Source organism: Lipotes vexillifer, unplaced genomic scaffold, assembly GCF_000442215.2.
Source record: "Lipotes vexillifer unplaced genomic scaffold, Lipotes_vexillifer_v1.1 scaffold489, whole genome shotgun sequence".
In the NCBI taxonomy this organism is placed as follows: Eukaryota; Metazoa; Chordata; class Mammalia; order Artiodactyla; family Lipotidae; genus Lipotes; species Lipotes vexillifer.
The window spans coordinates 326,125-340,109 of NW_006790533.1; the positions used below are offsets into that span (position 1 = coordinate 326,125).

General features: G+C 36.2%; 1 protein-coding gene across 1 annotated transcript in view; it reads left to right on the top strand.

Moving 5' to 3' along the window:
* Positions 1-13,985, top strand: part of AGMO (alkylglycerol monooxygenase) — a 338,930-nt gene that overhangs the window by 96,959 nt on the left and 227,986 nt on the right. Inside the window, exon 4 of the mRNA XM_007463784.1 lies at positions 11,831-11,934. Coding sequence (XP_007463846.1) covers positions 11,831-11,934 — 104 coding nt within the window. The remainder of the gene's footprint in view (positions 1-11,830; positions 11,935-13,985) is intronic.

The following is a 13,985-nucleotide window of genomic DNA, read 5'->3' on the forward strand; positions in this document are numbered from 1 at the left end:
TCTTCCGATTTTATTTGTCATTTGAAAATGTAAAAACCATTCTTAGCTTGTTGGCTGTACAAAGCAGTTTGTGGGCTGGAGTTTGGCCTGTGATGTCAGTTTGCTGACCTGCAATCACTAGAGTGTGAGTGATATAAGGGCAGAGTATCTTACACATAGATATCACACAATGAATATTTTCTGGTTGTACCGAGGCAATGAGGCCTTAATCCAGGACAGCAGGTATGAGATAGGAAAGGAAAAAATCAGGTGATTCGGTGGATTGATGGCAGTCAGTCGGGGAGTCTTGGTGGGGGCCAGGGGGAGGGAAAAGGACTGATCAGAGGTACAATAGTCATATTACAAGGTCAGAAACAGAAAGAAGGAGCATGGGCAGAAAACAATGAATTCATTTAACAAATAGCTTTTGGGTTTGAAGGTCATGTAGCAATGGAGTCATGGTTGGGGACTTAGGAGGCAGAATATGAAGTTTTGTGTATTAGAATAATGGGGGATATGGTCCTGCACAACCCCTTTCATCTCTCAATGGCCAAAGAATATTCCAAGACCTCTTTGTCAAATAGTAGTGAGACTCGGTAGTCATTGATGGCCTCTCTTTTAAACCATACATATATTCAGATTTCAGACATACATTTACTTTGCAGGGAACAGAGGAAAGGGCAAAGTAACTCACCACAGTAACAAATAACGTTCAGTTCTGTGATATGTCAGTAAATGATAATAACAGAGTGAGGAACAAATGTGTAGAACGAAATCTATCAGATGCAGATTGGTTCCTCAAAGACCAGGGACAATGCTAATCTACGTCAGAATGAAACCATTCACAAAGGACAGACTGACCTGTTCCAGTTGGGACATCCAGTGCTGATTCACTCTGGCACCTTCATTGGACACCATCGCATTTCTTGCAAATTCAGTAATCTTCCAATCTTCTAACTCGTTTGCTATGAAGCAGTAAAAATTAGTTTCAGAACACAAAGGCAAATGGTAAGACCAATAGAAAGCCCTTATTATTGGCAAAGAGATCCTGGTAGGTTTTGTTGCTGTTGACAGGGGTAATCTATATCCGCTCAGGAGGCTTAATAGAAGGAGAATAAAGACAGATTGCAGCCACCTTCTAACTAGTGGTTTTGGTGCCATTTTTTTCCTGCTTTCCAGAGTCTTTTCCTGACAATCCCTGGTTGTTTTGCTTTCCTGTTCACTTCCTTACGTTGCTCTCCTTTCAAACTTTGGAGGTTAATTTGTTCTTGGATTCTGTGACTTGTGGAGACAAATTTTAGAAATCGTTATTCCAAACATAATACAGCAGAAGTTCACTGGGTCTCACCACAGGCGAGCATGCTGCACAGAAGGAGTGCTTGCCAATCCTAGCTAGTAACTCTACTGACATAAAGACAGTTCTCCCACGATTGCTGGCCCCAGATTGTGCTAGTTAGGTCATTAGGAAGGCCAAATATATGTCATTAAATCCTCTGGAAGGTTTCTTGCTTTTATTCTGTGTAAAGCATGTGGATTCCTTAGAATCTGAATATATTGGAAATCTCATGATAAAATCACTAACAGCCCCCAAAACCTAAACCATGTTATTACTGTGCTGTTGCTAACCAGGACCCACATGCACCAGAATTTGGTTTTATTAAATGGGTAAGTGACCTTCATGAGACATAAAAATTGTCAAATTCATAATTGTTTTAAAATGTAATACTGATAACTTTTATTTCAAAGAATTTGTATTTAATTCTGCCAACTTTTGCAGAGAGGGATAGTTTTCCTATAAACACAGCTTATTTTCCACATGGTTGAAAGGTATGGGAATCTCCCTTAACCAAAAATCTCTCTTCACTAGTCTATTGTATTTCTGGAAATGTCAGTATTCAGGCCACTTAATACTTTAGTTCAATAACACTTTTTCTATTGAGTGAGGAAGAGCTCCTTCCACGCATTACCAAGGTTATAATCAGGATTCTCTAGCAAATTACTTGTCCCATGACCTAGGGCCGAGGTAATATCAATCAGAATAGAAAGAAGAGAAATCTAGGTGAATATTTAGTCTTGGCAAGTATCAACACCCAAAATAGCTAGGAGCAGAGGGATATAAATGGAGAATGATGGAGCTTAGAGAAGGAAGAGTGTGCATGACATCAAACTGTTATTCACAGCATTCTTTTCAGGCAGCCTATAACCTTCTAATAGAGTGGACAGTAAAGTCAAAAATTACCATTTTATTCTTAAGCTAGTAGACAACCAGTTTATCTCATGGGTTGGAAGTGTTGCAGAGATTATATGGACTGACAACCTACAATAAAGCTTGGTCTACTTTGAGAGATGGAGTAGACTGCAAAGTAGAACTCTCTCTACTTTCATATGTAAATGCACTACTATTTCTTTCTACTCTGTCTTTCGGTGGAGCCTTAAGCACCATACTTCGTATCTGTGTACCTAAATGTGGAATGTAATATGAAACTATGTGTATTTTATATCTGTCTACCTTGAATATAAATACATAAACATGCATACACACAAATGTACGGTAAACATATGTGTGCGCCTGTGTGTAAATTACATTGGAAATGTACCTCATTTTCTTTTCTCTTCATAGATTCGCTTTCATCCTTCCCCTGTTTCAATTCTCAAAATATGTATGTGAGCAATTTCCTCATATGGGTGAGCAATATTTAGAAATCTTGGTTGTAAACTGGCTCTTAGGAACGAGGTGCACATTTTCAAAAAGAAATGCACCCTTTTGAACTTAGGTTCTCAAATCTGCCTATATAAAGACATATAGTTCATCATAAAACTGAAAGAAAACTGTTCTATAGGACGTAATTACCATGTTCAGTAATATTTCAGGTGGGAACTGCTTTTAGCCTTTCAATTTGGGAAGCTAAGAGCATCTCTCTCTCTGCAGTGGGATGAGGAACCCCCTCTCACTTTCTGTTCCACCTGCCTGGCCTAGGCTGAAGGAAGTACACCTTTAATTTCAAGATATGGTTGGTTTTGTGTTTTCTGGTGTGGGACAAGGGCTCTAACCTGGAAGGTTAGTTGAAGATGGTGAAGTGTAGCGAGAGATTGGAAGTGAGAGACTTTGCAGGACTCATCCTAGTGCCCAGTATGAGTTCCTTTTTTTCAATCACTCTTCTCAAGGCCTGTCTGCTTCCCTCCCTATTCCTAATACCTCTTGCTTATCATAGGACCCTTTATTCCTGGCATTTTTTTTATTTTTTATTTATTTTTTATTTTTTATTTTTTGCTGTATGCGGGCCTCTCACTGTTGTGGCCTCTCCCGTTGCGGAGCACAGGCTCCGGACGCACAGGCTCAGTGGCCATGGCTCACGGGCCCAGCCGCTCCGCGGCACATGGGATCCTCCCAGACCAGGGCACGAACCAGTGTCCCCTGCATCGGCAGGCGGACTCTCAACCACTGCGCCACCAGGGAAGCCCCTATTCCTGGCATTTTAATCTAACTCCCTGTGGAAGAGAACATGATCCTATAGCTTCTCTCCTTCTCTGTCAAGGAAAGCTCAGTTCTGCTAAAGTCTTCTAAAAGTTCTTACTCCTTGATCTGGCAAGGCAACAAGGAAAGTTTTCCTATTCTATATATATAATTAGGTAGTAAAGGTAGAAATAAGTTCATACATAACTAATAAAATGGTGGGTCTTTGGTGAGCAAAATTTAGATTCATCTGCATTGTGAGGAAAGTGAATAGTCAGGCTTGGGCTTTCCAGAGCCCAAGTGGTGATGAAAGGAGAGGAGTATAAGGGCAGGAATAGTGTTGAGAAGACAATGGGGACTCTTGGAGGAGCATGGGAATAAGACTGGGGTATCAGATGCTACTAACAAGATATGCGACGTATCTCTTTCCTTGACATTCCCAGCCCTGTTACACACACCTGCCCCAAGGCAAGGCAAGCCTTTCATTAGAATGAAGTGAGGGGAGACTCAAGGTAGTAGAAGAAAGAGAGAGAGGAAACATCTGCAGGATATGTTCTGGATTCCCTATTGCCATCTCTTTGAAGCACTCTTTTTGGAAGGCTAATGATAAGAAAATACGTTACTTTGAGCTATGCTAGTTGGAGGTTGCTTTTAGAAACACAGGTACCCAATATGCTATGAAGTGCTTTCCTCAAAGAAGTCAGTCCATAGGGAACACTGAGTGATAGAGTACATAGATCTGTAATAAGGTCACTGATATTGGGGGGTTTTGCATCATATTCATATGTATTAAGAGCAAAAATTACTAGTGGGGAATAAGTTCATTGAGCGATAACAAATCCCAGTGACTTAGCACAATAGATTTATTTCTCATTCACATCCTGGTTAAATAAGGGTCAGTGGGAGCTTTCTATTCTACACTGGTAGTCAGATAGCCAAGATCCTTCTGTCTGGTTTCTTTGCGTACCCTAAGGCCTCAGCGTCCTCCACTGAATATCCTGTCTGGCAGTTGGAGGGGAACAGAGAGAGTGCAGAGGATCACACCAGTTCTCTACCCCTTCCCGGGGTGACACACATTATTTATACTCACACTGCATCATTGAGAATCAGACACACAAACCCACTGAGGGGCAGTGGGGCTAGAAAATATGGTTTCTGCCAATGATAAACTTATTAATATGTAATAAGAAAAATAATCGTTATTTATGCAAGTTATTAAATCTCATATATCCCTTTCCTCATTTATAAAAGGGAAACTATACAAACATCTACCTCTAGTATAGTTCTAGATAATTCATGAATTAATATATAATGTGTTTAAAATATCCCCTAGAACATGATAAGCACTTTTGTGTGTTTACAATCATTGCTATTATTATTATTATTATTATTATCATTATCATTAATCAGTCTCATCTTTGAGTAAAGTCAAGGAGGAACTCATAGCATTTCTAACCATTAGGTAAGTAGGCAATGATCCAAATTTAAATTGTATGAGATATTGTAAAATCTCATTTCTAGAAAATGTGGAGAATAGACATATAGAAAGACAGGTAGGGAAGGGGTCACTTAATCTGTGAGACAGAGTGAAGCTGATGTCTTCTTATATTTCATGGAAGCCTTGGTTATAATAATCTTTCAAAAGTTGTTATGAAACAATGACTACAAAGTGATACAGGACATGTATAATTTACACAGAATTATTTTTATTTTAAGGGATGTAAAAGTTTCCTGTATCAGCGAGTTCTTTCTATATCTTTCTTTTGCTTCTGTTTAGTTATAGGTTCTTTGAGGGATGTTTTTTGTTTCTGTGTTTGATTGATTGCATGCTTTTATCTATCAGAATATCCACAAAGATATACATAGTAGGGATTCAATAAATTAGTGCTAAATAAATCCTTATTTTTTAAAAAGTACACAATTTAAATGAAATCTTATCAAATATAATCTTAATTTTTAGACTTTCCTAAATGGATTTAAAATAGAATACATTTGAACTATGAACGTGTCAAAATTCTGAAATTTTAAAATCACATTTTTCATTTTTAATGATAGTGGATATGGTAGGTGGAAATAACATTCTTTTATATCTTCAATTAATTTTAACATTTCTTCCAAATAACAATAATAAGCATCATATTTTTTCTTGCTTTTGCATTGTATAGAAATGGAAGTTTTGATTGAAAAGATGATATACATTCTTAAGGATTTATTTTGCTTCATACTAAAAAGCTGTATCTTCTTTTATTTTTTTGTTTAAATTTTGAAAGAATTTAAACGTATGAATGGAGAACTAGTCCTTTAAAATTCTGCATCCTAGTTTTTAAAGACTTCCATGTGAACATAAATTTTAAAAAAATATTAAAGTTGTGATTTCTAGAAAGATTAGAGAGACAGTTTAGTGTTTGTGACAATTTTAGAGCCATCATTTGTTACCTCCTCTAGAGAGATGATTTAATATCTACATGTTGCCAAATGTATAGATAAAAAGTGAAAATTTGGTCTGTCCTTCAGATGACTGGTTTCTATGATGCTGAACATCTGGATATATGCAAAATGTGTTGAACAAAAATATGGAGGTCCAGCCAGTTTATCAATTTTATTCTCATTGATTTGATATTTTTAGATGTATTTAGTCATTTATGTTTTGGCATTAAGTGGACAAAGGATAGATTAGAGAAAAATACTCAATAAAGACTATCAATCTCTATTCACTGAATGAATTAGCAATATCATCAATTTTATCATCACTTTGATTTGTTGCTATAGGAAGTGAATGAAATTGTGATGACACAATTGATGATGTCATCATCAATGCATTCAATGAGGGTATATTCTTTGTTATTTCACCAGCTATTAAATTTTCCATTTAGACTTGACTTTGACAGTTGGAGTCTGTTACTGGTATTTTGATTGCTTAGTTCAGTTACTTTTTTGAAATCATTTGTCAATCATGCTTATCTGTTGGAAAGAGATGGAACAAATTTTTTAAGGATTCACTTATACCTGGTACTGATATTTTCAAATTCAGAGTGACAATTGTTTTCATTCAAAAATAGGCTAGTTCAGTGTTTTGTAGTGTTAGATTTCCTGCAAAAGGCAGTAAGCAGTAGCTCCAATTCAAGAGATTTAGCACCATCATTTAATAATGTGTGTTTAGCTCCTTAATGTCCTTTACTTATTGTAAATTACCAAATACATGTCATCTGGGGCTCACAGAATAGTTGGTCCCAGTCACCTCCATTTCTGAAGGAGAAATAAAACTCCAAGAGGGGAATGAATGCATCAAATAAATCACTGTTGAGAGAGAGAGAGAGACAAAATTTTAAAAAGCTTTCTCTCCTTTAATGAAACTTTTTTCCCTCTCCCTTTTAATTTCATTTTTATTACTTATAAAATAAAGAATTTGAACTAAGTAACCTCATAAACTCCTTGCAGTTCTCATGTTCCATAGTTACCACACAATATGTTAAATGTTCCATCAAGTGTTACTAACATGCCTTTCTTGGTGCAGACACCAACATTTTGCAACTATGCCTGAACACTTTTTCCTTCATAATTCAAAGGTTTTCCAAATTATGAGTGAAGGCAACATCATCACCCCCAGGATTCCCCAAGACTTCCTGTCCACTTCTGAAGATTAAATAGCTATCATATAGCGGTAAAAATTCCTTGTAGACCTTGTTTGTGTCTCAGATTAACCTAAAGAATTATCTCTCTCCATTTCATAGGTGACAAGAAATGACAAAAGAGACTTATTTAGATATACTTTAGATGTATAGTACATATAGAATCTGTTAGCTTCTAAATTACAAGTTTACTCTGCTTACAAATTGTCCTCATTCTGAAAAGTTTCTTGGAAGTAACCTCTGTTCTTATACACACTAAAAAATCTTTTATATAACTCTCGAGTATATAAATTGGATTTCATCAAAATTAAAACCCAGTGGTTTTAATTAGGTACTGTAAAAAAAATGAAAAGTCAAACTGCAGACTGTAAAATAAATGAAAAGTCAAATCACAGACTGGGAGGAAATATTTGTGTGCAGAATATGTAAAGATATCTCAAAACTCAATAATAAAAAAACAACCCAATTAAACTGTGAGCACTAATTTTGAATAGACAAAGAAGACATATAAATGACAAATAAGCACATGGAGAGGTAATCATTGTCATTCGCTATTGCAGAGAAACAAATTAAAATTTCAGTGTGATAATAATACACACCTATTAGAATGTTATCATATAAATAAATAAAAATAAAATTAATAATGTCAAGTGCTGTCAGAGATGTGTAGCAAATTTAACTCTCATATACTGCTGGTGGTAATACAAAACGGCACGGTCAGTTTGGAAAACGTTTTGACAGTTTTTGACAACCTAATGTAAACATCCCATACAGTTCAGTAATCTCACTCCTGAGTATGTGCCAAAGTGAAATGAAACTTATGTTCACATGAAAACTATACTAGAAAATTTATAGATGCTTTATTTGTAATTGCCAAATACTGGAAACACTTGAAATGTTCAACTACTAAGTGGATCAAAACAAAACAAAACAAAACAAAAACTGTGGTACATCCATACAAATGCAATACTACTCAGCAAAAAAGGGAACGAACTACTGAAAAACACAGCAAAATGGAGGAATCTGTGATGCATTATGCAAGTGAAAGAAACCAAATCAGTGGATACTAGGGACTGAGAATGAGGTCAAGGAGAACTGACCACAGTATTAATTTTCTACTGCTTCATAACACATCCGTGGCTTCTCTCACAGCTTCTGTAGCTCAGAAATCAGTGCACAGCTTGGATCAGTGCTTCTGGCTCAAGGTCTTTTATGAGGCTGTAGTTAAGCAGTTAAGCTGTCTGCTGGCTGTAGTGTTATCTGAAGACTCAAGTCGGGGTGGATCGGCTTCCAAACTCACTTACATGTTTGTTGTTGGGATTCAGTTTCTTGTGGAGTTTGGGTTGAGGAGCTTAGTTCCTTTCTAACTGGTTAACCTGAGGCCTCTGCTAGTCCCCTGTCATATGTGCTTCTCCAAAGGGCAGTTCACAACACAGCAGGTGACTTTGCTCAGACAGAGTATGTGAGAGTACAAGAGAAAGCACCTAAGACGTAAGCCAATATAACCTAATATCAGAAGTGACATCCCATCACCTTTGCCAAAATTACATTTACTAGAAGGGAGTCATAAAATCCAGCCCACACCCAAGGGGTGGGTTTATACAGGGGGTTGAACACCAGTAGGCAAGAATCACTGGGTGCCATCTTAGAGGCCGCCTCCTATAGGAATCCTCTGGATCCCATGGATTCTTATTTCTCTCACATTCAAAACACACGCACCTCTCCCAAGGTCCTAAACATTTCATCCCATTACATTATCAGTTCAAAGTCCAGAATCTCATCATCTGAATCTGGGAGCCATGGTAGAGTCAGCCTGCCATACACAAAGTGGAACAGGGAACTTTTAGAGGTGATCAACACTGTTCCATATCTTATCTTGATTGTGACAGTGATTACACAGTGGTGTTTGTTTGGTAAAAACTCATAGAACTAAATATCAGAAGGGATGGATTTCACTGTATTTAAGTTGTACCTTAATTTACAAAAAATAGAAACAAGGTAACAAACTCAAGAATATAACATACATACAAACACACACATTACATTAAATTTTGGCCAAACAAATTGAATGATTGGTCAATGTATTAATAAAATATATTTAAAGAAATCTATATTTTGGCACTGGAAAGTAGCATTATTATTTCTAATATAATTAAAAATCCATAATAACATATCATATGCTTAGAAAATCAATAATTGTTTCTTATAGAAAAAGAAAATTATTATTGTTGACAACTTATAATTTTATTAATATTTTTTCACAGAAAGAAGTTTATTGTGATAATATCAGTTTTTTCTCTTTAACATTTGGTTTTCTTCCTTAGAACAGACAACTCATCAATTCAAGTATTAGGGAAGATGAGCATATATATAAATGTACTATTAACTTTTTCTCATTTTATTTACTAAAAAACTGTGGGGACAGTTTTCTATAAAATGTATTTTTATAACCGCTTTTGAAAATAATTTACTTCAAGTAAACTGACTATAGTCTGTGGAAAAAAAAACCTCTGTATTTCTTCTTGTTTTTCCCAATTCTGAAAAGTGACAGAGGTAAGGCAGTGGGATCTAGTTACTGCACCCTGTTTATACAGCTGTACTTCGTTGAATGAAGGCTTGTGTTACACACAGTTTGTGATAGGAAGTAAATGCTTTTAAAACAACTATAGAGACAGGTCTTTAACCTCCACCCTCATGGATTCTTTGTTCCACCATTTAGCTTCTGTGGAGATTAAAAAGAGGTAGTTCCAATGCATATTGTTACCCTCTAATTAAACCCCATCTGATTAGCTCATCCACTTGTGAACTCATAACATGGATACATTATGATGAATTTTTTTAAACAAAAATCCTGAAAGGCCCAACAAAGTAGTGTTTTTATTTGTAATGAAGTTTTTATGTGACAGATTCTGAAATGTTCAATAATGTGTATGTTCTAAAGAGAAAATGGTGTTTAGATTACTTCAGATGTTCAATCTGTAAAAAGTTTTAAAAGATTCAGGAGATTCATCAAATTTATTACCTCTTAATAATATTCCACACAACATCTGAAGATTTAAAGTGCCATGGGATTCTTTGTATCTCTCTTAGTTTTATAGCTCTATAGGCTAGTCAGTAAACCAGAGATTTAGGTCCTAGGTTATTTCAGAGATTATGCTTGGGAAGTTAGAGATCATTATGGCAAAGTAGTTCTCATTTGTGTAAGAACAATTTCCTTCATTGCTCGGGTAGAAATACAGGGTCATTACTAGGAACGATTAGAATGATTAAAATGTGAAAGCAGTCAGGATCTAAGTTAGATATAAACTGATGGTTTGTGAAAATACTTGCCCCACTTGAAAATATATGACTTTAATAGAAATGACTTCTGATAGAGCTATGTATTCATAATCCTGTTCATAATCCCATTCTCACAGAACTAAGTCTTTCTTATATCTCATTTGTTTACCAAAACGCTTTTGCGCATTTTATTTGGTAACTCCCTACATAGATTGTCCATAGACCTTTCATTTCCTAAATGAATGGCCAAGAAGAAGTCCACCCAGAATGACTATATCTATGTCTATATCTCCATTTATCCATGCTTTTCATTTTAAAAATTTCTAACAAATTGTTCTGCCATGTGCCATGTATTTTAACTATGAATATATGGCAGCTGCAGAGACCAATAACTCAATATTTCCACTTTTAGGTTCACTGTTCAGTTCCCATGCATCCAAGCCTAAAAAATTTTAAATTTCTAATCTATACTGGCAGGGATACAATTATCACATCATATGGTTAATTCTATCTCGTGTATTTGTAGCAAAGGACAAAATATAAGTTAGTTTAGCTAAGAGCATACTTTCTTTAACTAAAACAGAATATATGGCATTTTGATCTGTAATTCTGGTAGGAAATGAAAAATGAGGGCAGAATGAAAAATGTGGGCTTATTTTCTTAAATTCCATATACTTAGGTGGTTATTATAGTGGCACATTTGCTGTAGAAAAGGCAAGCAACTATCCTTTAGGTATATATGAATCTCAAGACAGTATGAGGGCAATTTACATAATGTTCAGTGAAAATTAACAATTTGCATTTTCTTTTTTATTTTGAGGACAAACAGCGATTATGTGGGACAGTTTTAGAAATGGTATACTGCTTTGGTGAGGTATGGGAAGAACTATATGTAACTATTAGTTATTAATATATATCTGTAAATAAAACTGAAACCTTAAATCTTAGGGCCAGATGTTATTCTGCTTTGCCTCTTATTCCAATAGACAGATTTTGAAATTTCTTAAAAAGCCATTAGGGAAGAATATTATGAAATATTTCATTCCAAAATTTATACACCAATTTCTCCCATCAGAGTACTCTTCTTTAATTAGAAATATGTTATCACATGCTGAAAAATTATCACAATGCATTGACTGTATTTGTTACAGCATTACCAGTTGGCTTTTATGATTTGTCACATTGTAATATGTTAAGAAAGTGTAAAGTTTGGAAGTCATTTCAGTTTGCTGAAGGCATTTAATTATATCATATACACTATAGATATTTATTGGCTATGTTTCAATTTTTTTATTTCTTAGTAATTTATACCATCTCTGCTTCCAAAAATGATTCGAGGCAGCTCATTTTAATTATAATTATATTGGCTAGCTTTTTCAGAGATGTTCGAGATTTTTCTTCCTCACTCAACAGAGCAGCATACATAACTGAAAATGAAAATTGCTTTGTACTTATTGTCATGGCTCATTTCAAATTGTGTGTTTCGCAGAGGTTAATATTATGTGGGCTGCACACCAAACACACCACAGTTCAGAAGACTATAACTTATCCACAGCGCTGAGACAATCTGTCTTCCAACTGTACACTTCTTGGGTAAGTTTATGAAATTGAATAAAGGTGATAATATAATTTCATTTAGTCACAACTGTTTCTGTTTCCTCCAAGTAAATGAATAGAAGCTGTTTTACAAAAAATGCTTCTTTCTCCTCTGTAAGGCCAGACACTGAAGTGTTTCCTTCTCCTCTGTGAAGCCAGACACACATGAAGGAAGTGGTTTTTTCCAGTCTTTTACTTGAGGCCCCAAAACTCACGGTGAGAAAGTGGCTGGCTGTTCTTTATTTACTGTCAACTAAGGAGTGTGATATATAGACAATGTATCTCAATTGAAATATATGCAAAGATTTCATTACAAACTTTTAAAAACAGTTTTTAAAAAATCAGTTCCCATTTCTGCATGCTTGAGTAAAATCTAATTAAATTCTTTGCTTTTTATCTATGTGTTAGCATAGTTAGTACAATGCTCAACAGAAAGTTTGGCTCTAAAGTATTTTAACATAAGGAAATGACAAGACTAATGAATACCAGAAATTGCCTCTAGTTCTAAGATTCTTCTCATTCTCTGGGCAAACCTGATCCACTTGGTATCAGACTTCATCTGTGATGGTCCCTCTTTAGCTCTTCTGAGCTGTCTAAAGTACTGCTGCTAAAATGCGCCTTGAGCTAGAAAGTCAGAGTTATCAATGTATAAGTGTATTCATCAATAGCTGTTTACTAATGATAAATTATAATGATAATAATACAAATGGTCATCTGTATGGTTCTTAATAGTTTGCATGTATAATACTTCTATTAGATACGATTATTGAATATTTTCTATGTGCCGGACAATCATCTAAGACCTCTTTATGTATTAATTCATTTGTTCTTCATGACAACTTCAAGGCATAGGTACTAGTATAACTCTCATTTTAAAATGATAACTGAGTCCATAGTTGAGTCACAAAACTAGTAAAGGGAGGAGTAGAATTTGAACTCATTCAACCTGGCTGCAAAGATCTTAACCTCTACACTAAATTCTCTTCTATGTACCTCTGTATTGTTTTTCACTTATGTCATATCTTTTGATCCCTGCCCCCCGTGCTATGCTAGATCAAGTATTACCATTACCACCACAAAACACACAATTAATTGGTTAATTGGTTAATTACACAACCAGTAAGTGACAAAGTCCCATATTTGAAATCAGATTCTTATAAGCAATAGAAAGATATACTGGCATGTGTTCTGACCCAAACAGGAGCATAGGCCATACAAATGGATAAGCCAGTGGTGGCACTAATACATTTGCTGCAAAGGATATTGAAGGAAATCCACCCCCTGCTCCCCACACCATACACCTATGTTACAGCTTATATTAATTTCCTAGGCCTGTTGTAACAAAGTACCACAAACTGGGTGGTTTAGAACAACAGAACTGTATTGTCTCACAGTTCTGGAGGCCAGAAGTTTGAAACCAGTGCTGGCAGGGTCATGGTCCCTCTGAAGACTCTAGGGGAGCAGCTGTTGAAGTTCTTTCTCCTAGTTTCTCCAATCTTCACTCCCCATGGGAGTCTGATCTTCACCTGGGGGTCTCCCTGTGTCTGTGTTCAAATTTCTCTTTTTTTATAAGGACACTAGTCATATTGGATTAGGAGCCCACCCTACTCCCTTATGACCACATCTTAACTAATCACATCTGCAATGATCCTATTTTCAACCAAGGTCACATTCTGAGGTATTAGGGAATAGGATTTCAACACATGAACTTTAGAGTAACATGATTCAATGTATAACACAGCTCTAAGCAATATAGATGAAAAAGATAGATAGATAGATAGATAATTTCCCCCTCACATCTTCTATAGCCAGCTTGTGCTGGAACTTTAGATGGTTAAAAGTAGAGGAACAGGGGCTTCCCTGGTGGCGCAGCTGTTGAGAGTCCGCCTGCCGATGCAGGGGACGCGGGTGCGTGCCCCGGTCCGGGAAGATCCCACATGCCGCGGAGCGGCTGGGCCCGTGAGCCATGGCCACTGAGCCTGCGCGTCCGGAGCCTGTGCTCCGCAACGGGAGAGGCCGCGGCAGTGAGAGGCCCGCGTACCGCAAAA